This window comes from Lissotriton helveticus, chromosome 12 (assembly GCF_964261635.1).
Source record: "Lissotriton helveticus chromosome 12, aLisHel1.1, whole genome shotgun sequence".
NCBI classification, from domain to species: Eukaryota; Metazoa; Chordata; class Amphibia; order Caudata; family Salamandridae; genus Lissotriton; species Lissotriton helveticus.
The window spans coordinates 735,577,494-735,603,792 of NC_136073.1; the positions used below are offsets into that span (position 1 = coordinate 735,577,494).

Genomic DNA, 26,299 nt, shown 5'->3' on the forward strand with positions numbered 1-26,299 from the left:
ATACTCAGATGTGAGTCCCTTGCTCATTGCACCATCAGGATTCAAGCAAGCCGGGCCGACGACGCCTGAAATGGCAGAAACCGGTCCCCGGAAGCTTGTTTCCTTCCCAGTATAAGAATTGGCTTGGTAGTTTGGTTTGCCCTGTTCCCATCATGCACTGGGACAGGAACAGACTAATTTGCATATAGCCAAGTTCTGAGCTGGGATGGTGCAGTGAGCTAAAAAACGGTGATGGATCAAGCCCTGATCTTTGGACTGGGTAAGAGTGGTCTGCTTAATTCAGGCACTCTGTTCATCACCACCCCCTTTTCTGAATCATTTTGTCCACCATAAGCGTGGAAGGGTATACTCAGATGTGAGTCCCTTGCTCATTGCACCATCAGGATTCAAGCAAGCCGGGCCGACGACGCCTGAAATGGCAGAAACCGGTCCCCGGAAGCTTGTTTCCTTCCCAGTATAAGAATTGGCTTGGTAGTTTGGTTTGCCCTGTTCCCATCATGCACTGGGACAGGAACAGACTAATTTGCTTATAGCCAAGTTCTGAGCTGGGATGGTGCAGTGAGCTAAAAAACGGTGATGGATCAAGCCCTGATCTTTGGACTGGGTAAGAGTGGTCTGCTTAATTCAGGCACTCTGTTCATCACCACCCCCTTTTCTGAATCATTTTGTCCACCATAAGCGTGGAAGGGTATACTCAGATGTGAGTCCCTTGCTCATTGCACCATCAGGATTCAAGCAAGCCGGGCCGACGACGCCTGAAATGGCAGAAACCGGTCCCCGGAAGCTTGTTTCCTTCCCAGTATAAGAATTGGCTTGGTAGTTTGGTTTGCCCTGTTCCCATCATGCACTGGGACAGGAACAGACTAATTTGCATATAGCCAAGTTCTGAGCTGGGATGGTGCAGTGAGCTAAAAAACGGTGATGGATCAAGCCCTGATCTTTCGCGATGAGAGCCACCAGAAGGCCTGAGGTGAGTATCCAAGGAGCAGAGCCATGAGATAGATGTACAGAGGTCTAAAGGGATCAGAATCTCTTAAAGCCTACAGAGAGGCCCAACAGGATAAGAACCTCTGGACTGTTAATATGCCTTAGGACATCACTGCGACTGTGGAGAGGGGTAGAAGATCAGAGGGACAAGGAGACCTGTGTGTGTGGCTGCGTGTGTGTGTGTGTGTGTGTGGCTGCGTGTGTGTATACGTGGCTCTGTGTGTGTATGTGGCTCTGTGTGTGTATGTGGCTCTGTGTGTGTGTGGCTCTGTGTGTGTGTGTGGCTGTGTGTGTGTGTGTGTGGCTCTGTGTGTGTGGCTCTGTGTGTGGCTCTGTGTGTGTGTGTGGCTGTGTGTGTGTGGCTCTGTGTGTGTGTGTGTGTGGCTCTGTGTGTGTGTGTGTATCTGTGTGTGTGTGGCTCTGTGTGTGTGTGTGTGTGTGGCTGTGCGTGTGTGTGTGTGGCTGTGCGTGTGTGTGTGTGGCTCTGTGTGTGTGTGTGGCTCTGTGTGTGGCTGTGTGTGTGTGTGGCTCTGTGTGTGTGGCTCTGTGTGTGTGGCTCTGTGTGTGTGCGTTGCTCTGTGTGTGTGTGTGGGGCTCGGTGTGTGTGATGGGCTCGGTGTGTGTGTTGGGCTCTGTTGGCAGCTTTTTTTGTAGGTGGGTCTGTGTGAGGGTGGCTGTGTGTGTGTGTAGGTGGGTCTGTGTGAGGGTGGCTCTGTGTGTGTGTAGGTGGCTCTGTGTGGGTGGCTCTGTATGTGTGGGTGGCTTTGTGTGTGTGGCTCTGTGTGTGGTTCAAATGCAATAGGTCTCTCATTTGCGAGAGATTAAGCTATTGGCATTGTAAATGACAATGCCATTTATTTATATGTTTTAAAAACAAGAACATAAATAAAAATAATGTAATGAGCAATGCCAATATCTCTAACTTTAACAATGCCGAGACCATTGCATTGTAAATGCTTGTTTGTATTCTCTTCTGCTGTAGTGGGCAAAAGGTAAATGTGAATGACACAGCAACAGACCAAATGGATGAAGAGGGCTGGCTGAAAGCCCCTGTAAAAAGTGTTTAGGGATATTATACATGCAATTGTAGTAAAAGAAAAAGGTCTTGGCTAAAAAGTGAGATATGGAAATGTTCATATTGATCTTGGTTAATGGGACTTGATCTGGGTGCATCTATATTACATTCCAGAGGTTTTTCGCTATTTGCAGGACCAATTAAGTGCAAAAAGACATGTATACACATAAGTCCTACAGGTTGCTTAGCCATAGGACCTCAAGGCGCACTGTACCAAAGAGGTCCTACTGGTCAAAAAGCAATTTGGTTGCTTGGGTTCCAATTCAGAAGGCCACAGCAGAATAGTTTAGGCTGACCCTTTCGGGGTTGCGGGACTACAATACTTCAGACATGAGGGCGTTGCCCTCCATTAATGAAGTAGGACCAAACAGTGTCCTTGACTACCAGCAATGTCTACCATCGCATTTGGTGCAGGCATTTAGTAACTGGGGGCCATTCTTACATAATTGACTATGTGCCCAGCCGTACAAATGGGCCTTAAAGGTTGCATACTAACTGTGTCACACCTGTGTTACCTGAATAAACTCTTTTTCACACATACTTAACCAAAGAATTGAACTCTGGTTAGAGCTGTGAGAGTTACACAGCCTCATGACAGGGGATAAAGGCTACTGGTGTGTAGACTAGGTGCATGATGATGGCAGGGCTGTAGGAGAAGGCATGGAGCAGCAGCAGAAGCGCTGTGGACTGAAGCTCTTCTTAACTGGTAGGAAGTATTGACTAATGCAGATGGTACAGGGTAGTGGCAGGCTGTCGTCTAGTGCTCGGGAGTGTGCAGCACTGTGGAGGTGTTTGCGTTAGTGCCTGTTGCAGTATAGCTCCACGAGGTGTTGTTTGGTGCGGTGATGTTTCATGGTTGCATGGCATCAAGGACTGATGGAATAATGCCAGGGTTTGTGGACCAGTGACTGGATCGGTTGCCCAGTGGCCTAGGGTGTGCTCAAAAGGCACAGTGTGTGGTCCAAGATGTGGTTGTGTGGGCCAGTGGGGACATGGACTAGTGGTGGTGGCTTAAGACGTAATGTGCTCTGGTAATAGGTCATGTGGTCTGGTTTCTGGAGTGGCCTTGGGGCAAAGGGTCTGGTATATCGGTCCAGTGTTTTTTGTGTCCGCTATTGCTATTCCCAGTGTTTTCTTGCAGTAGCGCTGATAGCAGAAGAAATTGTGGTCTATTTGCCACTGGGATCTAACAGCATGAATAGTTCAAGGATGTTCAGCACTTCAGTCAAATTAACATTTTGCCTCTAGAGCGCTCCCCGTTCACTAATAAAGAAGACAATTTAATGTATTTAATTTAATATGGAGCCTTTGGGACTACAGATTTACTTAGCCATATTTAAGGCTTCTCTAGCAGCAGTTTATATACAATTGGGATACTTAAGATAAGATTTAACAGCAGTGGGGGTAATCTGAAGGCAATTTTAGACGATATTTGATCTAGGGTCCCCAGTGGTCTAAAGACTAATAGTGTGATGTGGCGGAAATGTTGGTTTGAGTATGGGCAAGAAACAGGAAGGTAAGGATTAATAGAAAAGTATGACCTTTGGACTTTTTAGTGCTTAGAAAGTTCATGACCCTCTAACTTTTACATCTTATTCATTGTCACCCCATACATGAAGCACACAAGTGGGATTGTTTATCCGCACGTGGAGTGAAGCAGCGTTAAATTACACTTTTCCATCATTATATGGTGTTATCTGTTGCTTAAGTAATGGTTGCTGCTGGCCAATTATTATAGTGTTACCACCCTCTTTAGAGGGTTATAATGGTTGCTAATACCTACCTAGTGAGTTATAGGCCTGAGCCACCAGCAGGAACCTTATGGAATGCTGACGCTACCCAATAGAAAGGAGGGGCGGGGCTTAGGCTCCCTTTTTGTTTACAAGATCTCTCCGAGGGCGGGGCAGCTTTGCTGCCACACCCACGCGAGACCTAAAAATGAGACAGCCTTTAACAATGTTATAGCCAGAGTGAGAAGAGCTACAATGTTATTACAACAGCCAATTCACTGAGATTCCAATGTTCTAAAGTAAACAGAGACAAACAAAAACAGTGATTAATTTGAGCCAGTGGTTTCCGGTGCTTGGCACCGGCACTGAATTGCCCACACCGGCATTTATGACAGCCAGCACATGGTGGCGCTGTTTCTAAAATATAAAGATGAGCAGAACAACAGCTGTTTATTAATACAATATAGATTAAAAATAACTAATATCTGCCACCCATGCCTTTCTTATGCCTTTGGAGTCCTTAAACAGTATGGATTGTCACACTTGTAGCAGTGTGATGGTTAGTAGTTGAGTAAGTGATGCCATTGGCAGTGCTGACAGTGACAATGTGTGGTGCAAGCTGTAGTGGCCTCCTGACTGGGACCCTGGCACTTATTTTGTTTACAAATTAACCACAGGCCAGAAAGACAAGCACTGGAATGTTGGAGCAGAATGCTGATACCAGCAAGCAGCGGCTGCGGCTCCTCCACTATGGCGGAGGAGCGTCGGCCTCCCTGCCAGCAGCCTCAAAATATCAAAAAATAAGATGATAATAAAATGGGTTTATTATCGTTTTATTTTTATTTTCCGGACTGAATCTTGAGGATGGGGCCTAATAGGTGACAGGCTGCAGGAGTGGTGCGCACGGCTGTCAGTGTGCATGTCAGCTTGGTCAGCTATCTTCGGATGTCCGAAGCGGACATGCGCACAGAGATGTCTCCAACACAAGCTGCATTGCCGGGTTGGAGACAGCAGGCACAGGTTCTTAGTCTTTCTGGGAGCACATATCCAGGGCGCTCAGGCCAATCCTGACGCTGCTCTTATGCATGAGAGCAGCGTCTGGATTGGCCACAGAGGAATATGAGAGCCTGGGCAGGCAGTGGACTTTAGCCGGGAGAAGCAGAAGAGCGGCGATGCGGAAGGAAGCAGGTACGTTTTTTTGTTGTTCTTTTTTGTTTGTATTTTGGGCCGTCGTCCAACCCCCCCCCCCCCCCCCCCCTGCCCCAACACCAACCGCTACTGCGCTCAGGTATTGACCCAGAACATCTTCTTTATCTTCAATGGCGCTTTCAACATTTCAAGATTCCAATAGCTGTTAAGGCCCTCAATAGATGGCAAGAACATATATTAGAAGTGGGCGGAGCGTTGAGTGCATCAATTAATCCCCTGACTACAGTAGTGTCTCTAGGACTGAATTTTAGGGGGCATACAAGGGGCCACAGATAAAACTGGTAGGGCCACCTACAATGGGGAATTGTGAAGCTTGAGTTAATACAGACACACACAAAGTAACTTTAACATGTTGAGCAGACTGTGAATTAAATCTACTATGGTTTGAGGAAGGGGTCTTCCGAGTGTCTTAATCACTCCTAATTTCCTCTTCACATTAATCTCTTCTGCAGTTTTCCAGTTGAGCCACGTATACCCTTTTTCTCTTTCGATTTTTCTGAAGCACTCGATTCAAATCCCTCCCCTCACCTCTTTCCTCTCCAGCACTCTCTTGTCATCCTCTCCTCCACATACTTCCGTGCATCTCCTTCACGTCCCCACCTTCCCATTACACACACACAATTCAAACTCATCTGTAACTTCTGCATTTTTCTTATCTTAGACCAGGTCAATACTTTTACAGCTGTGCACCTCCTTTTGCATACTTTTGCATAGAACCACGGTTACAATTGGCCATTGCTGTGTGAGCTCTGCTGAGAGGCCAAGCATCGAATGAGCTGAGCATTGTTCTGAACCCCTTTCTGACGCTCTGACAGGCTCCGTGCGACTCTCGCACTGTCTTTGTCATGAATTCTTCAGCTCTGTATTGTGCCCTGTTATAAACACCCATCCGCAACCTGAGCTCAGACCCATGCATAAGGCGCCTCTTCACAGCACGCATTATACATTCATATTTGCATAAAAACAGCACAAACACATCTTGGAAAACGCAAATACTCTTATGTAATGTAAGTGAAACGTGAAATGTAAACAGAAGCAATATCACTGCTATCAGGCTGGCAGGGTTAGTGTCTCTTTGCTGGCAGCAACTTTCGCTGGTGGTGGGCCACAAGGGGGAGGGTGGGGCGAGGGCAATCACAGATGGGGCTCGGCCCTACCTGCTCCCTTCTCCCCCCGCGTCACTTCTTCACTAGCATTCGTATAGCCCGCCTTATCCATGACGAGCAGCCTACGCGCTGGCACGCTACTGTACATTCGGAGACATGACGACCTTACTTTTCCCCGTGATTCACTCCCACGAGTCAGCACTCCAGCCCCACTCCCGCACTGTTCCTTCTTGTTCTCTTACCGCATCTCTTCTCTCCTCTGACGCGCATCTGATTTCTGGACACAAAAGGCAACAAGATGCCCTTGAGCGTTAGGCGCTGTCAGCGGCGGACCGTGCCTTGGAGCGAGCTGCTAACGCAGGGCCGTGGCCCAGAGACATCCTCTCTCCCGCACAGCTCTATTCTCCCACACAGCTCCCTTCCGGGGCAGCCCTGTGTCCCACACAACCGCGACAGCGCGCAATGAAAAAAACACCATTTCACAACAGCTGAGGCCATCTCTCCCCTCCACGGGCGCCTTGGAAGCCGAGAGGCTGTCAGCCAAACACTTTTCTTTCCGGGGGTTTCGCTCAGTGGTGATGTCTGTAGGGTGCTGCAGGTCCAGATATGACCCTTTGTCGCTAGTTTACTCTTTTCTGCCTCCGTTCTAACTCGTCTGCCTCTCTCTCTTGTTGTGAGTCACAGGACCGGCTTTAGCGCCGGTGGCGCCCAGTGCTACAATGTTAGTTGGCACCGCCCCCAATGACCACCTCCACCATGGATTCTCTCACTAGCACCTTTTAACAGTGACCAAGTCTCCATAACAACTCTCTCTCAGATGCATTGAATTCATTATATAGCGCTACTCATACCAGTAAAGGATGTCAGAGCACTTTGCATCACACACACATTACACAGAAAATCAATAATACTTGTGTAAATCAGTGTATAGGAAATGTTACATAAGCCAAAGGACTAAGGGCCAGATGTATCAAAGGGTTTTGCCCATTCTGTGTCTATGGGGAAATGTGTTGATACATATGACCCTAAAAGTGTAGGAGTCACGTGTCATCCATAATGGTAAGTATAGTGTTAGAGTGCTTGGTGTGGAGAAGCACAAACTCAGAGTCGAAAAAGAAACAGCATAGTTGGGAGTTTTCTTTATTAATAAGAATCAATTTCTACCCAAATGAACCCTTTTCGCAACATTAATCAATGTTCTATACTTAGCAGAGTATATGCAGTTCCATGATGAAAGTTAATACCTCACTATTCTATATTAGGACTTAAAAGTTATAAATTGCAAGTAACAACAAGCATTAGAAATGCAATCGGGCTCGGATTTATTTGAGTTTGAGCTAATGGCATTGCAAATGGCAATGTCTTTTCGCCATGTGTTATGGACTGTGTGCATGTGGTGTGTAGTGGAATTATGTGGGTTGGATTGTAATTTTACCAATGGTGGCATGCTGTGCTTTAGATGAATATGTTTAAAAGTAAAGTGTACCATACTGCGATTGCTACAATAGTTAATTGTGGATGCGTAAACAATTGATGCGTGCACTGATGGCTGGTGGTGTGTGACTCACTGTCACTCACTGTCACTCTACACTCACTGTCACTCTGCACTCACTGTCACTCTGCACTCACTGTCACTCTGCACTCACTGTCACTCTTCACTCACTGTCACTCTGCACACACTGTCACTCTGCACACACTGTCACTCTGCACACACTGTCACGCTGCACTCACTGTCACGCTGCACTCACTGTCACTCTGCACTCACTGTCACTCTGCACTCACTGTCACTCTGCACTCACTGCCACTCTGCACACACTGACACTCTGCACACACTGACACTCTGCACACACTGTCACTCTGCACACACTGTCACTCTGCACACACTGTCACTCTGCACACACTGTCACGCTGCACTCACTGTCACGCTGCACTCACTGTCACTCTGCACTCACTGTCACTCTGCACTCACTGTCACTCATTGTCACTCTGCACTCACTGTCACTCTGCACTCACTGTCACTCTGCACTATAAACGCATTACAGTGAGTGATACAGCTGTGCAGATGATAAGTACAGTGAAAACTCCGCCTCCACCCGACACCTTGCATGAAAAGCTGGTGCCCTCGCGCTCTGCTCTTATGTATTTTTTGCATTGCCATTTGTGTAGCGCACAATCTGCCGTTGACTTGGCATCGCAGCGCCTGGCACGCGTTATACTGTGCTACCCTCTTCAGCGCAGCGCTACGTGGAGCAAAGGGTGACTTTTGAGCGCTTTATGCAGGAGAAGACAGAAAACGAAACAAAAACATCAATTTACAATCTTAAAAACAATTACTAGTCGAAGCCTATAGGGACAGCTTCCTATATCGCGGATGGGCACTTTACATAGAAAACGCTATAAACGCATTACAGTGAGTGATACAGCTGTGCAGATGATAAGTACAGTGAAAACTCCACCTCCACCCGACACCTTGCATGAAAAGCTGGTGCCCTTGCGCTCTGCTCTTATGTATTTTTTGATTTGCCATTTGTGTAGCGCACAATCTGCCGTTGACTTGGCATCGCACAGTCCTGCCAAGTATCACACATCACGTGTGACACTAACGCATTTCGGTGCGGTGTTCTGCATCATCGCACTGAAATGCTTTGTCACGCATTTTAAATGCCACTGAAACAGCCAGGCTACCGCACTGGTGCTAGCATGCTGCCTCTGCTGTACCAGACTTGCCTCAAGCAGCTCTGGCAGTGTGGCTCATAAATAGTTAAATTCTCGTTCTCCCCAGCTCAGGCCAAGTGAGTCACAGAGTGCTGGCGGCAGTGCTACAATGTTACCTTTGCGGCCTCAGCCGCCCGCCAGCCTAGCTCCATTAATTAATTAATTCCCGGCCATACCGCGGTGCCGCACGCCAGGCTGTCGACCAAACTCACTGACTCTACCGATTAAACACCCGGGGCGGGGCCATGACATGTGTGCCAGTGGGGCCATTACCCGTTACCACAGTTACCCTGTGCTGCTCACCGCCGTGGCCGCTGGACGACGTGTAGTTAGTCAGGCTTGACTGACAAGACCCGCGTTACCTTTACACTCTTTGCCGGGGCCGCAGTAAGTGACTACTATTGGGGGGAATGTCGGGGTTCACACCGTGGGACAGGGGAGAAAGGGTTTCAAGAAGTTTGAACCGTCAATCCCTGCAAAACGTCATTAACATTATCCTCCACGTTGCCTTCACGCAACAATCATTGCAGTGAATGGGCAGTCGATGACGTTTTCCTATGGGTTTCAGAGACTCGCCCTCTGCCTTTTGCAAACTTCAGCACGAACAATCTCCCTACGTCCCGTGCCTGGAGCACCTAATTTAGAAATACACACATTGCCACCTCGGAAATTAGCTTTGCTAATTGCCATCATGTCATCGGTTAACCTTCCCACTGAGCGCCTCCGCCTAGTATCCCTGCAGTAAAGCAGCGTGTCTCTGCTTCAACAGTGAAACGTTAATGCACATTACTAAAATGTAACAGAGTCGGGGTGTGGGTGAGTGTGCCGTGCACGGGCCTGGGCGCGCCTAACAAAAAGACATTACACGCTGCAGACGAACGCGCGCCTGATACATGCAATGCAATGCTGAATGGTGAACGCGCTCCCACCATCTGGATTGCATTTGGAGGAGCACCCTGACAGCTCCTAATTAAAATTAATGGACTGCCGTGCGCGTAACCACACAGAAAATGCCAACAATGACGGACGAAAATTACATATAGCCGATCGCGTCAAGGCTACTAAAAAGACAGCACAGCGAAGACGAATCACTATGCAGATGCCATAAAAAAAACTCGCGCACTAAGGAATGTTTCTGGCCCGAGCCCTAAAGAAACTTTTTTTTTTTTCTTTAACAATAGGAGCTCGGAGCTCCGCCCCACTTCGTGGTGACATAGGCCGAGCCCTAAAAAGGATGGCTCTTTTAGTAACCTGCTGATCTATTTACATTAAATGCACTCTGTAATCTACTTAGTACACGTTCTTTGCAGTAGGCATATTAACCTTCTGTACTACCTTCACATAAGTCAAAACCTGAACTACACAAAACTCTGATCTCTGGCCAGGAAGAACATTAATTACAGGAGTGATCTTGACATTTTTGTGAGGCCCTGTAATTGCAGGTGGAAAGGAACGCACAGCAGATGCTTTAAAGTCATAATAAAGATGTAAAAACGGTGCCCCCAGGAAGCCAGTACCCGGTGCAATGACACCGGTCGCACCGCCCTGGTGAGTCGTAGCCTAAGGGGAAAGGTTGTGGCCAAAGGGCTAGAGCGGTCGACCTTGGAGCTGGGGAACCGGGTTTGAGTCTCGGCAGGGACGCTCAACATCCTGTGATTCTGGGAAAATCACTTAAACTCCGCCTAACAAAAATGAATGTGTCCTTATGTAACGTGACTGGTTGGTGCTCATGTAAAGCCTCTGATACCTTGTGGTCTAGTTCGCGCTATATAACCCCGCCCCCCCCTCCAAAAAGATGAAAAATTAACCACAGCACACAAAGAGAAGAGTAATGCCAACTGCCTCAACCACCGGCATAAATTAAGCATTGGTTTTGGTTCGCACCATACCATTCCATATATCGAAGAATTTCCGTGGATATACAGCCCAAAGGACAGACAGACAAGCTGTGTTTTTCCGTATTGCAAAAACATAAAAGTCAAAAATACCTAGATGAAACTTTGACCTAATTTCCTTATTATAGTACTCGTAATATCCGTAGTTTTCTCTCATTACAAAATTTAATCCTTTAAAACATTTGAGTTGTAATGTCTCAATGACTGCTGTCAGAGCTAACAAACAGTATAGGCAGTCTCCTCCTGAGCAGAACACCAACTCTTAGTTAATAAAAAAGCAAATTTAGCTCTCTAGATCCATTGTTCTGAACTTTGCTTTCCTGTAAATACATGTTCATGACCTGGTAGGAAATGTTTAAGGTTGTATCTATATATATTTGCCAGCCAGCTTTCAGCACAGGAGTGTACATGGGTCCTGCCCACTCAGTGCTACATTCCCCTACAGCTTAGAGCGTAGGGAAGGGAGTCATCGGCAGCTCTGTTATCGGAACACTTCAGGCCTGATGTGATGCAGCCGGAAATGGCATGACATGGGATTTCCAGTTTAGTGTGGCCAGACCACCAATATTTCTGGAGGCTTTTATCCAAGCCCACAATGAGAAACCCCAGGCACACCAGCGACCCTTCATATGTGGCATTGGAAAATGTAGCCCAAGTTTCAACATACATTTGCAGTAGCCACTTTGGTGCCAACAGTTCCACCATACGGCAAGGGCATGGAAGACTTGCAGGCCCAGAGATTTTAAATGCAAAGGGGGTTACAACCATGCAGCCAGGGGCTGTTTCCAGGGCAGAAACCTCAGCCCTAGCTTCAGCACCCGTTTTTCAGAGTTAGAGTGGAAACATGTTTTCAGTGTTGGTTTTAACTAACAAAAAGTAGCAAAAAATCGCCCTAAATCGAACTTGGAATTAACTGAGTGTAATAAATTACCTTTCAAATACACATTTTCAAATCACTTACAATCAAACCAACAGATTCGATATAGTTGTTGTTCAAATCAGATTCTTTTAACTATTAATATCGATGTAAGCTGGAACGACATCAGGTACCGACTTTGAAAGCCCCAAATCCCTAATGCGAACTAAGTCAGTTGATTCCAACATATTTCTTTACACTTAAGACCAGTGCACCATTTCTCTCCCACTTCCATCTGTTGGAGAGTCTAAAAAGTGACCAAGCAGGTCACTCTTTGTCGACCAGCTGGAATAGGCGACTCATGCAACTCATATAGTAGGCACACAGTCAGCACCAAGTAAATGAAAACTGTTGATTGAAGACCTGGGCAAATATGTACTGCTCCAGAGAGCAGCAAGTCGCTGTGTTCTATCACCAAGAACAGGCATGTATGCGCTACTCAACCATCACGGAAGGCATAAATACAGAAGCGAGAAGAGCAAAAAAAAAGCAATCAAAGACTTAAATTAATGTTACAGTCACCCCCCCCCCCAACACCATGCATAAAATGATGGAAAGGAAAAGCATTCGGCTGTGGAGGATTTATTAGGGAAGGGATTTTAAGACAACAGTAGGTCAGACAGATTAGAACACATGCACAGTGATACACGTATTACGGTTCGAGAAGAGTCCAGTGCACAATTCTGTTTAGAATAGACTTCCCTGGTAGCAACTCCATTAAAGCTTCAGAGCAGAAAGAGGTGGACAGTGGCGGACTGGACCAACCTGTACATCTTCCTGGAAGATGTGGAAATGGAATAAATATTTGTTTATACAAAGTGGATCCTCAACAGCTGTAGAAAGATCTCAAATCCAGATATTGTAGCGAGCACTATAGTTCATGTGTGCGTGGTGCCCACCCCAAACCCCAAGATTTTGTTTTAGTCGAGTCTTCCTTTCTTCAGAAAATGAGCAGGCTGAGGCCTGAAGAAGAGGTCTGGAAGATCTGAAGGGGATATCCTAGAGGTTTGATCTGAAACACAACACTGGAAAAAACATAGAAGAAGCTGTCGGCTCTAGTCTCGTATTCCCGGCTCCACGTCTCACCGCCTGGATACTGACCGCGCTGTAGCATGGATGTTCTCAGCACTCCTGCTCTGGAACCCCGATGCTTGAACCTCCTCTAAAAAACTAAAGAGAAAAGATAAAGAAAAGATAAAGATGAAACAGGGAAAAAGGAATACTAAATTATTGCCCCTGTAAAGCAGGCACACAAGGATTAGAGGGCAATAAGCATCATTTATATCAGTGTTTAATTTGTGCAGGCGGTGGGTACAGGTACTCATATTTGGGATTGGGACTTACTTTCCTATTATTACACGTTGACCCGGAGCAAGAGAGACAAAAGGCTTCAATTGGAGAAAGAAGGAGGAAGAGAAAGGAAATCAATGGCAGAGACAATCAGCATTTAAAAAAACAGAACGTGCAGGAGCCAGGAAAGGGGACAAGAAATGTAGGGTGGTGGATGAATCAGACATGTGGTGGAATCAACACTAAAAGGCCCTAGTATGGGGCATTCCGCTGCACAAGCATCAGGCACTCACAAAAACTGTTCAGCACCTGCACTTGTTTATTTATTATTATTTATTCTTTTAGCAAATCATGTGCGTCCAACACAACCTACAGAGGGATCGATCCCTGCCAGTTTTTTTTCTAGAATACCTACTGACTTTGAAAATGTACAATGAAAATATGTTTAATTTAAATTCCCTATCCTGAAAAAAATCAGGTCCTCCTCGACCTACGCAACACCCCTTTTGTTTACTGTCAGGCTGTACGAATGGTCTGTTATAATGACTGCTCCTATCATCCAAACATTCATCCAACATCATTTTGCATTTTTTTCACTCCTCCTTTGCGTGTTTTAAATGAACTGAAGAGCATATTAAAGAGCTTTTCTGCTGTAAAGCAGATCCGTATAGTTTACGCACTCTGATCTGTAGCTCTGATTGTGTGCTTAGCATCCAGTGTAACAAAACACAGTTGATATTTGCAGATTAGGTGGAGAAGCACTTTCTCATCAATAGGTTCAGGGCCTTTGATGAAAAACTAGAGGTCCGTCACTCCATTGTTTCTGCACATCCCATCCTTTGATAAATATGGCTACTGTGCCGTCAAACTGATCACACTCTCGTAGAGAAGCGCCGTTGAAACATTAGGCCTTTTACGCCTGGATCTCCCCAAAAACCAACAGTGAAACAGCGGCCATTTTGAGGCTGAGCTCGAACGTACACCGCTGCTGTTAAAATGCGTGAATGTTATGCTGCTATCACTATTGTGCCCCTGCATGGAGAGGTTTCCAGCGGTCCACTCCTGTGCACAGCCCCTTACACACCATTCACTTCCTCGTTTTCACCTCCCCACTACCTCCCTTAAATATAAAAGGCTGTATTTGGAAATTTGCTGGGTTCTTTGCTTCAAGTTCCTTTGCATTTGGCACCTTTTGATAATAGAGAAAAATAATGTTGTATTTACAGCTAATCCTCTTGCCCCTGTTTCACTGTCCATAGTCCTGCTCTACCGCCACGTTCAAGTTAAGCACCATAAGCAAAGAAGTTTTCTTTTAAATGAAGAGAAGGGGGATTGTATCACCAGCCTGGCTTCTTCCTGGCTTGATTTGGATCCTAACAAGTGTCCTCCTACTGCTGCCTTCAGTCTGTCCATATCTGCCTTCATACCACGTGCTGCCAATCCCCCTTTTCATGACTTTATTCAGCCCACGTAAAAAGTGATTCTCCAAGCCTGGGATTGGCGGTAGTAGTTCATCCAGGAATCCAATAATTTGTGATTTTCGGTCACCAATCCTCCACTTCAGTTGGTGTACGTATACATCGAATTTTAGTAGTACATAAGTGATTACTGATGGATATATACACTGCATTATGTAAGCACTGCGAAGCACATTGCTAACGAGGTACCCAGGGAGGGGCGGACGTGGGCCACTGATAAGACATTAGACCCGGTGCAGACGTGTGTTTTCAGCCTCACATCCTAAGGTGTGACTGAAAACTGCTTGCTCTATGCGTAATTAGTAAGGCATCATCCTCAGAGCACCAGCCACTTTGCTGCCACATGGTCACGCGTGCAACAAATCAGGACAACTAATACTGCGCCTGCCTGGTGGGTGGTCGGGCAGCTGGGTGGGCCGCCACCTCTCAGAAGAATGCATTGAAGGAGAATCCAGACTGATCCACTGCTTGTGGTAAAACACTCCAGACTGAGCCATAAGAGACCGAGCATAAGCCAGTCATGCTAATATCGCGCACTTTGATGAGAGGGACCAACAAGATCAGAGGTGGGACCAAAGGAGAGCATATAGTGGCACCGCTCATTCCCAGGGACAATGAATTGTATTAGACTGTGTTAGAACCTCTTCCTTGAAGTACTTCCTTTCTTGAAAGATGAGGGCTGTGTTCAATATGTGTTTATTGTCTTGTTGCCTGATTGTGGAGTCTACTTGTTGATGAGCTAAGAGACACCACAACCATGCACTGACGTACAGGGATGACCATGCAATAACGTGCAGTGGCGCAATTACCATTCATTAATATGCATTGATAACATAATTTTGCCTCGACGAGCGAGGATACAGTTCTTCTACAGTGATAGCCTTCCCTGATTCTTACTGGAAGCCCCAGCTAGTGAGCCCAGCTGCAGGGGAGAGGAAAAGGCCTTTAACTGACAACCTATTTGTGTAGGTTCTGAGCGCGGGGTGGAGGCCTATGTCTATGTCAGTCTCCCCTGGAGAGGCCAATGTCCTGTTAACTTTCACACTCACCTGAAGGTTCCTCTCTGTTCTAAGGCATCTTGTTTCTTCTTGCTTTTGACACAACGACAAGCACGAGAACCCAGTAAAATCCCAAATAGAAGCGCTGTCTCGTCACGGGGCAGACACAGCAGAACATTTTAATCAACAGGCAAGCCGCACTGGTAATCCCCTGGCCATCTTGTGACAAACTGTTAGCTGTGGCTGCCAGATTAGAGATGATATCCCGTGCAGTAACAAGGGGATTTACGTAATACACCGCTGCATCGCACTACAAATCGTTTTTAATCCTGCATGCTTATTGTTTATTCCAGTGCTTGTGTCCTCCATGGTTGATGAACAGCTGGTTTACATAAAATATGTATCTTTAGCGAGCCACAGAAGCTGGAACCACTGTGAGCCCATTGTAATAGTCATGCAAATCTGTATTTCATGTTGAAACAAGTCCTTACAAATATTTGGAATCTATGTTGCAGCAGATACAATGCCTCTTTTAACCCCTGTCAATGAACTCATTTATTGTATTTTTTTTTAAAAATAACTTTCCTTTGTCGCATCGTTTGGAGGTAAAAAATGAAGTCAGATCCTCCATCTTGGAAGGTTTGTATACCGTTTATCAGCCTTCGGTCTATGTTGGAAGACGTTCTGGGCTAATGAATCAAAACCCATGCATTTCGAGTCAGAGGGGCAAGCTCTTTATAGGTCTCCGCTCCAGCGAGGTTCATTGGCACAAGTGCAAACACTGAGATACTGGACTAGGTGTAAACCACTGAGGCTGCATTAGGAGCAAAGAGATCGCAACCCACCACAAATGCAGGTTGATTCACCCTGCCCCTGAATCCCATGCAAGTATCGCTCTCCACTCCAGCGGAAAGGAAAGCGGACCCTTGCCATGAGCCAGAAGCAGACATAAGGCACTGTCTCACGGCTAAGTAAATGGTACTCCAAAATTGTTGGGTCTTTGCCATTGCCACTATGCAAGGCCAGATTAAGCGTTGCATTTATGTGAGCCCTTGTGTTTTTAAAAACATTTCTTTATTGGTATTTTTGTCATACACATGTTATCACACTGCATAATATATGTGAGCCCTTGTTTATTTGCACTTGGTAGAGGTTCCCATACTTGTATTGTACAGTTCATGATGTGATAGGCATCTCATTTACCTACATTTTGTTATGTGCCCTGCTTTCTTTGCTAATGAACATAGCAATTAATAGGGCTTTGAGTGGAATAAAAAAACTGGGGTGCCTCTGAAAGGGGTGTGGCCGGTGTAATTAAGGGTGTGGCTTAAAAACACGCAAGCTAAAAATCTGTGCTTAGCATAGTGTGTGGCCCGACTGGTATTTTTTTGCTTCTGTCAATGCATCCAGATATACAATACAACAAGTAACATTACACCTACAACAAGCCAGGACTATTAGCTGTGCCTATGGCTGTTAGCTGCATAAGATAAATAAGCAACGACGGCTTCGTTCTATAGACTATTGTAAATGCTTCAGTCCTGAAATGAGACTTTGAAAGAACTATAGGGAGTCTCTTTGAAGTTACATCAAAGGCAGTGAAGGGTGGTACTGCTGCAGGGTTAAGATTTTATTTTTCGCCCTGAGGGTGAGGGCAAAAATGGAGAGACCGATAGGGACCCGTCTCAGCACCTGCTGTTTAGAACTGCTGGTGCAGGACCTAGCCCACTTAAAGTACTGGAGATAATCTCTTCTTTTCAGGACATTTATCCTTCACACAGACTCTGAAAGCCACTTGCAAGCCAAGCTTGATGACACAGCCTTGAGACTGAGCAACTGTCTTATTTTGACTGGCAACTCCTGTGACTGGGACAACAGATTAACTGGTGCATACAGTACTGGATTACCAAATAGTCAAAGTAGGTACCGGCCTATGGCCCCCTCCTTTAACCCCTCCCATGTTCATGACAAGCTCAGCTCGTCATGAGGCACGGTTGCGCTGTGCTGATGACACGCGCGGCGCTCACACGCGGGGCTAATTCCCCCGCTGTGCTGAGTGTTCTGAAAAACGGGCGTGGTCATGACGAGCTCAGCTCGTCATGAGCACAGCGCCACCGAGCAGCGTGACGAGCCAAGCTCCCCCCCCCCGCCGAGCTTCCCCCGCGGCACCCCTCCTCCCCCCAGCGCTGCAGGGGAATTAGCCCCACGGCGAAGGGGTTAAGGGGCCTCACGACACTGGATCAAAATAATATTGATTTGATCTTGAAAGAAAACTACAATCAAGCTTTCTTAAATATTGTTTCCAAAAGACTCTATAGAGAAAATACTGTGTTAATGTAATGTACCCATTAACAATTTAAAGTACATAAACGAGAGACATCAGATTCACATAGCATTTTGTCTCCTAAAAGCTCATCTTCTGGCAGCTGGCAGTTTGTAAAAAAAACTCCGGTGCATTGAGTATTAGGAGATAATTTGCGAGGGGGGCCACAACATTTCGACTGCCTAGGGGCCTCCACAGGGTCTAATCTGGTACTGGGAGCATAGTATGGTGTAATGTGTATCTCATCAGGATTAACATCATTATATATTTAGTTTGGTCCAGGACTTGCTTTGGTGTTGCCATTCATCTCGGAGGTGGATATCATAAAAGGGGAGTGTACATTTTGCACGGTACAGTTGTGCGCTATAGGATCTTATAGTAGGCAAGTACCGAGTCAGACGGTTGAAAGGGAATCTTTTGTTAGATCTAGAAATCGGAGAAAGTGCTAAGTGCGTGACAGTGGGCAGATGGCTGTTTTAACTAATTTGCTTAAAGGGGTACCCGGAAGTGGGGTGGATGTGGCTGGATTCTCTAAGTACCAGCTTGGTTGATGTTTTAATATTTGAGTTTTTTTGCATCATTCTGGAGACTTTCTATTTTACCCAGATAGTCCTAGGTAGCCAGCAGAGATGAGTATGATTTGAACCCAGTGCCTTTGGCCAACCCTCAGTTTTGAGAATGTTTTTGGTGCCTTGTGCAGGATAAGTAGGTGAGAGTAACGCCAGCCTCTTCATTGCAGACATCTAGTCAGTACGGGGTGGGTGTTTCAGTGGCATATGTGAGATGCATTGCTGGGCATGGATCATGTATGCTCAGTCATTAGGGTGCCACAACATGAATCATTCATTGTTTTCAAATGGGGCAAATAGGAGTGATGTTCAAATAGGCTTTAAAAGCACTACACAAGTTAGCTGGTGCATTTGAGAGAATGGTGAACACTTATACAAAAGGGCACTGTGGTTTTTTTGTCACCTGCCTTAAAGAGACCTCATTTTAGGTGTAGTTTACAACGGCAGAGATCGCAGGCCGTCGTTCATAATTGGATTAATAACAATAACATTTTAATTCAAATTCTTTTTCAGAGTCCAGATAGTCTGAAGTCATTGCTACCAATCTAAACTGAAGAGATCTGCCGGGTTTCCGAAGAGGGCCAAGAGAGTCCCGACAATTAGCAAACAACAAGGATTGCAGAGATATGGAGAATGTGACTAATGCTCGTTAAGGATAATGTTGCCATATTTTTGACAATAATTTGCTGCCTGCGCCGTAGTTGACTCAAGTGCATGTATCAAGAAACTTCATCCAGATTGCTCTACTATTAAACATCTCAAGAATAATATGTGGGAGGGTAAGGCGTATGGACTGCACCGGTTGCGAACCACAGAAGAGAAAGTGCATTTATTCACAGGGTAGGTACAGCAGTGGTACCATTTAGGAAAAGAAAACAGAACACGATGTGCTTCCTTAAAAGCCGTCATCGCATCCATTTTCCCTTGCAGGTAGATGAGATGGGTGGAAGGTAAACTGAGAAGTTTGTACAGGGATTGGCTTGCTCTGTTGGGTTTAAAGTGACACAAAAGTAGCAGCGAACAATTGTAACCCTGCCCCTTATCAGATGGACTGTCGTCTAAGTAGAAAGGTGTAGACAGAACCTGCCATTGCCACTGGTGTCACTGGTCTTACTTCCTAACATCAGTACAATAGTGCGTTTCTCTTAATCAAGCGAAATATGTAAATTAGCACTGTCAAACCAAAGAGTAAAAGGCGAACTTTCATCTGTTGAGTTATTTTTTTTATTACCAATACTTCACACCTGTCATTATCCCTTAGTACGAGTTGCCTGGAAATTCCAGTCCCTGAAGTTACCATTAAAGGCTGGTACGGTAACAATGGGATTTATAAAACCATGCTATTCTGAGTTGGACGCTGAGGGTTGACTAAGAAATATGGACCTATCGGGAGAGTTACTGCATTCAGTTCTGCCTCATTATTGACTGCCTTTTCACCTGGAGGATTCAGTTACTTTGAGCAACCGGAGTTACCACAAGAAACTGCTTGGGCCCGCTGTGTTCCACATGACCACGATGGGCCCAGAAACTCCAGTTTATCCCTAGATAGTAAAAAGTCAATACCTTAATTAGACTAATGGAATCAAGAATTTGCAAAGTCTTTCTTACCATACATGACATCATCAGTCTGTAAACGAGTAATTAAAAAAACATGTTTAACGTTATACCGTAAAACATCTTACCTCCGCTTCCCTTGTGATTTATAGGAAGACATGCCGGCGAGCCAGGCATGGTTTAAGGTTAATCAATAAAATGGGGCAGCTGAGTTATGTCGGACGCACACATAAATTATCCAAAAATCAACAACAAAATTAAATCAATACATAAATCAAATATCTGGTGCCCATGCATGGAGGACTGGCCACCACAACAGTCCTAAAAGAGCAAAAGTCCAACAAAATGTGATGCCTTGGAGCACTCAATAAGGCAAGTCACACTGTGGATCTAGTGAGAGTCCTTTCAAAGCTTTAATTGTCTTCAATCTATTCACATAGGTCCTCTAGCCAACACGTGTTTCGTCGCTGGGGCTCTACGCCATCGACTTCTTCAGTGGTAACTTCCAAGGTGAATACATTTAGAACCAGAAAAGTGAGTACAAACAAAAAAATATCTTCACAAAAAAATTCTAAATTATAAGATAACTTGTACAGTAACCAACACAAGATCTTCAAGGTTAAGAGTATCTCATGTACAGCGTGTAACGTTACTCTAAAGAGCAAGGCTTTATGCCTTGGCCCCGTCTGGCCTCTATATTTACAAAATGGAAAGTGATGCTTAGTCAATTTATTACACACTGAACCCCTGAAATGCAATAAAAACTGCAGTATTAGCTTTATTTTAAAGTGGAGTTTAAATATACAATGGAATCTGGTCAGATGTAAGATGCTTGTGGGGAGTAAGATTCATGTTATGCTTACCTCTACCTCTGTCGGTAATGTAACATCCAGAAAGATTTGAGAGAATTTCGTTTTATTTAAAGCTGTCATTTAAAAAAAGAGACGCTTTTCTCATCGTTTTTTGGCTAAGTCTTCTCTTAATATGTAATGTGATTCAGTAGCATAACCTTTGCCAGAAAGCGCGGCTTTATGATTTCTCACATTTTTTCTTTATTACGGTTATTTTGGTACTTAATAAAATAGATTGCTATTCTATCTGCACACTACATTAAAGCAAACGCCTAAAACAGGACATTAAGTCTGCAGGAAATTCTATGCATGACATGCAACCTCACTTTGGCCTCAAAATCAACCACTACATATTCCTTCTTTCTTTTGAATACCAATGTCCTCCTCATCCATTGCCATTACTCACAGACTTTAGAAGGAAACTTTAGTCCAACGACCATTCAGGACACAATAGTGTATTTACTGCAGCATCAAGGTCAAAGCAGTTGTCTGGGACCCAAAAATCATGTGGCAATTTTTTTGACTATCAAAAGACGAGTTATTGTAGTAACTCAAAGGAGAGCATCCTTCCGAATCCCGACTACACAGGCAGTGATGCGTATACTGTGAGAGTTAATGAATGTAATTGATACAGGACGCAAGTACTATGGAAGGGATTGCAACTCAACTGTTTTTCTCAGGATACGATCATGTGAAGCACGCAGCTTTTCAAGAGTCCTCGCCTGTCCAAGAATCATGGTAAAGGTTTATGAATACGGTTGACTCTTTCATACTTCCACATATGAAACTTACCCGCCCTTTCATAAACTAAATACAGTGAGCCGAAACCGTACTGCAAACTTCCCAGACCTATGCACTGTACAATGAGTAGTACCTCCAAGCAATGACCACCTCTTACAGAAGTGACAATGTTCCCTTATCTTACCGTTCTTGCCACTCACGCCAGTGTGGTGGCAGTTATTTGTTGTCAGAAATGGTGGTTTTCGCGACAGGATTCCAGGATGTTACTACCCTCCATCAGTTCTCAACAATACCAACCATAATGCGACCTGTAATCTCGTTACTCAGTGACATACAGGTACAGTACCTGGCGGGTCTCCTCAATATATTCCATGTCTCACTAAGGCACCTCATTAATGCTGTCTGCATGTATCATCATCCAAACTCTATCCGCGGTAGACCGACACTCACTGTAGGAGGGCTGTAAATGTATCCCATCTCTAACCCCATACATGTCAAGCCAGGCATTCACCGCACTCAACCTCCCCAATGCAAATCTGTCACACGACTCTTCTCCAAATATGAATAATTCAGAAGCCGCTCTCAGTCTGTTATTAGACAAGGAGGACATTTCTACTGTTACCTGTCAATGAGGATGCCAAAGGCTCGTGCTGAAAGCCGGAACCCTCACCATTGCACAGGGACTTTCTAGGAACCGGTCAGCTTTGCAAGTCCCCACTTTATCAACGTCCTCTTAAATAGATATTCTGTCGTTTTCTTTTTACTACCCACTGATGTCATTTGCTTCCACTTAATTATTTAACATGTGTGGTTCTCCTGGAATACATTTAGCACTCATTGTATGCTTGAAATAAGCTCTAACCTGCATTATACCAACAAAAGCTGTTGGCTTTGTTGCACTGAAGGGACATTTAAAATCTCTTTCCTCAAAAGAGGCTAATTTGTATCATGCATTTTCTCACTATTTCCTCAGTTATCCAGGATGGTGTCGAAAAGAAGAAGGCTATGTGATCCTTATTAAAATCAGTAAATTCATACCGCAGCTTACAATTCATTAGAAACCCGTTCTGCTTCGCAAGAAAGAGTTCATTTCCTGCTGTTAGTAGGCCTGTCCTCAGGGAGCTGTATTTTATGCTGTTTAAAGTATACTGGTCTACATGAATTGGGGTTGAACAGCTTTTCCCTGAGATGCTTAGCGAACCTAGGCCAGCTGATTGCATGCAACAATTCACCTTCTTTTTACATTTGAAATAGTACAGGGACAACTGATTAAACGCCATTGTCAGAATGATATAATTGTTTCTATTTATCCAAATAGATTGTCTTGCTTAGAGAGCAAACAGCCTTTGACTTGCAACAAGGCAATCTGAACGAGGTATTCGTTTGCTAGTCTTCCCACTGGATGAAAACCTGTAATTCACACAAATTGTCATTAAGTCGAATTATGAAAAATAAATAACAGGTGTGATATACAGCCTGTAAAATATTGGCTTTGAAGTCACTGCTGTTTGTGAAGTAAATAAAGACAAACACATCTTAGCAATCTTACTGTGTAGAATGATAGAAGCGCAACAGTGAATTACGGGGATATTGTTCACTGAATGATTGTGAGTGACACCAAATACATAATGAGAGCGATCTCACTCAGAACCCCAAGGAAAAAAACTTTTCTGTAATTCACTTTTTACTTATCTATGATTTTGTGAGATGCATCACCCCAAGCATTATCTGCCCATGCTTTAAACTGCTACGCAGGGACAGAGGAGTAAATAGGAGCTTCTCCTCACTGTCCTAATTTTTTTTTGTAGGTCTCGCCTGAGCCAGCGCATGCGCTGGTCTGGCAAGACCTTTAGTGAGTGGGGGCTTTAGAAATGTGACCACAAGCTTTTGCTTGTGGCCTAAAGCTTGCTGTTACGCACAGCCGCGATCAGGCGCCATCTGGCTTTCCTCTCGCTTGCTCTCCAGACCAGCGGATGCCCCTCCCCCTCCCCACCACTGAGCGTGTCTCGCGGCCGCAGGTCTTGTTTTTTTTAGCTTGGCCTCCTCACTTAACCTCTCAATCTCCCTGTGCCGTTCCCCACACAACTGCAGCTGCTACATTTCAGTAACTTCTCCCAACCTCTGGATTTACATTTTTAGTCTCTGAGATCACATAGACAATAAGGTTTGTTCAACTGACAAGGCCACAAAAAAATTCTCCTGGCTGCTCCAGAACACATGAGCGGAAAGTAAACTTGTTTGGATTCAGAACATTGGAATTTCAAGAAAGCCACGACAATCTCTAAAGGGCTCCTCACTGCTACAACAATGCTCAACAACCAACTTTCATATAAATCTAAGTGCTTCATAGCGAGGGGAAATTGCCGGTCCAATGTAAATAACAAAAGCCCACAATATTATTGTTTTGATAGTCACTGCGCACCCTTTTCCTTTACGCACGCTCAAGGGCCACTGACCCAATTTAGAGCATAATCCATAGCCTCTTAAAACCAACTTTAAGGCAGAGGAGTTGGCCTAACGGCTAGGGCGCTCGACCTCGGACCTGGGGATCTGGGTTCGAGTCTCGGTAACGACGCCAAAACCTCCTGTGATTCTGGGCAAATCACTCAATCTCCCCGTGCTTAAAAAAAATGAATGTGCGTCCGTCCTCATGTAACGTAACTGGTGCTATGTAAAGCGCTCTGATACCCGATTCGGCTCGTGTCTAGTTCGCGCTATATAAAACTGTACAAAAAAAAAAAAAAACTTTTCCCTTCAACCCTCACTAGTGCAGGGCTTTGAAATGTAGCAATGCAAATAAACGGGGGACTTTTCATGTAAACAAACTTAATAGGGGGTGGGGAAGGTTAATGGAGGTGAAAACTCTGCTTTCACCTTTTCAAGCCGCATGGCCAACTGGACCGCAATACATTTTGAGAAGCTGTATGCTAGCCAGAAATGTCAGCTTTTCATGAAGTACCAAATAGTCTTGCGTTTCTCATACCACAGCTTGAAAATAAAACTATGGATTTAAAGACGCACCAAAGGCAGGCCGTAGAACTTTCCAAAGATGCGAGGTGTGAGCTGAGAGTATATATCCTTTCCCTGGGCGAGTTGTGTGTTGTTCACTCGCAGAAGCTGGCAACTGAGACGATGAGCTGTTGCAGGAAAGTATTTTGACATCTGGCGAAGGCTTTAAAGTTACAATTAAACAACATGTGCAGCTTTAAAGGGACCATGCGGTGAATGATGTCACAATACATCGCTAATCCCAATTGACATCATCAAACAAACGAACGTTCTATAATGTTACTATTGCAGAATGGAGCTAAGAAAATGCCCCCACCCCTTCAGCTTTCACCATTCCTGTTATGACTTATTTACCCACTAACCTGTTTACCATTTTTTATACTGCAGAGCCAGGAGACTCTCAACCTTTTGAACCATCTCATAGAGTTTGGAACATGTTGCCTACAGATTTTTAACAAGTCGAGCTCTTTTATACAATGCATAGAAAACGCAGTGCTTACATAGATTTGAAGGGATCAATAATGGTATTTACTTTCTTGCTATCCAGCAGCAATCTTTGTAACACTTTGGTTGTGCAGTGTGGCAGCGCACTCATTCAGAGTGGGTTTGAGCGAGTCATTGCTGGAAATAAAGCTGGCTGGCAAAGAGAAGGATGCAGAAAGTTTGAGACAAAGAGGCGACAGAGAGAGCGACACAAACGAGTGCATGCGCGGTGGACGCCACTAGTGATCTTTCATAACATTTCCCTTGCAGTGTGTACTGAGAACCTACTTTGTAGAGTCCAGTGTTTCGATCAAAAGGAAGACAAGGGGCACTTTAAAAGTTGTATTCTGAACAGACTTCCCAGTGGAACCCTTCACCCCATCAAGCTGCCAGTGTGTGGGGTTCGCGACACCCCTGCGTGGTGGGGTTCATCCCTCCTACGGTAGTCTTTTACTACGAATCCTTGCATTCACCGAAGACACCTTTTCTACTGCGCTGTCTCATGCTGCTGAGCTCTTGCACGGTCTCTCCATTCACCCCTCACTTCTCTTCCCACTTTCCTCTCGCTCCCGATGTCTCCCTCCTTTTCTTTGGCTCCTGGCATGTCTGCTTTTGACCCTCTGTGTCTGTCCCAGAAGTATTTCCATTGAGTCTGTGGTCAAGAATGCGGATTCCTCCCAAGCACCTCCACCCTCTCCTCTCGCTCTCTCTGCACCGCTACCCCAGCTCTCTCTTTCATCCACTGTGCTCTATTCCTCACCAACTCTCTACCACCCTCCGTTCTCACTCCTTACACATTCCTTCTTCCCTGTCCCATCCTTCTCTAACCATTCATCTCTCCCTGCCTCTCACACATACCTACACTTCAATGCAGGGCTCTGAGAGTGCTTGTTGGACGGGAGCTGTCAGTTCTCATTCACAAAATTAAGTTGAATTGAGGTTTTCAACCATCTAATGGGTTATTTGAAAAGTACAGAGATGTCTCCACAGAAAGTAATTCTAAGTCAAAAGACATTTCATTCAGTCAGTTGCAGTTCAACACCATCAGGCTACTTTATTGGCAAATAAATGAATGAATAATTAAATAAAAACAATAAATACATCTCCATCAGCTTTACAGGTCTCAGGCAATAATTTTAGTTCAATCTAATAATTTAAGTTACAGGTCCTGCATGTATGATGACATTGGCATAGCCAATAGGTCTCGCCTTTGGGACCTTATACGTGTTTAGCCATGAAACAGTTGATGTTGTTGCACTAAGGATATTGTGCTGCATAACTAAATACTTATAAGGTCCCAAAAGCGAGACCTATTGGATATGCCAATGCTTGTTAATATATGGCATTCTGGCACCCACTCTCAATGCCTT

At 45.0% G+C, this 26,299-nt stretch overlaps 1 protein-coding gene across 1 annotated transcript in view; it reads right to left on the reverse strand.

Moving 5' to 3' along the window:
- Window positions 1–12,207: 12,207 nt before the first annotated feature.
- The window catches only part of VPS45 (vacuolar protein sorting 45 homolog), a 216,785-nt gene continuing 202,693 nt past the window's right edge, over window positions 12,208–26,299 (reverse strand). The window contains exon 15 of the mRNA XM_078671388.1: window positions 12,208–12,803. Within this exon, the coding sequence (XP_078527514.1) occupies window positions 12,716–12,803 (88 nt within the window). The 3' untranslated portion in view covers window positions 12,208–12,715. The remainder of the gene's footprint in view (window positions 12,804–26,299) is intronic.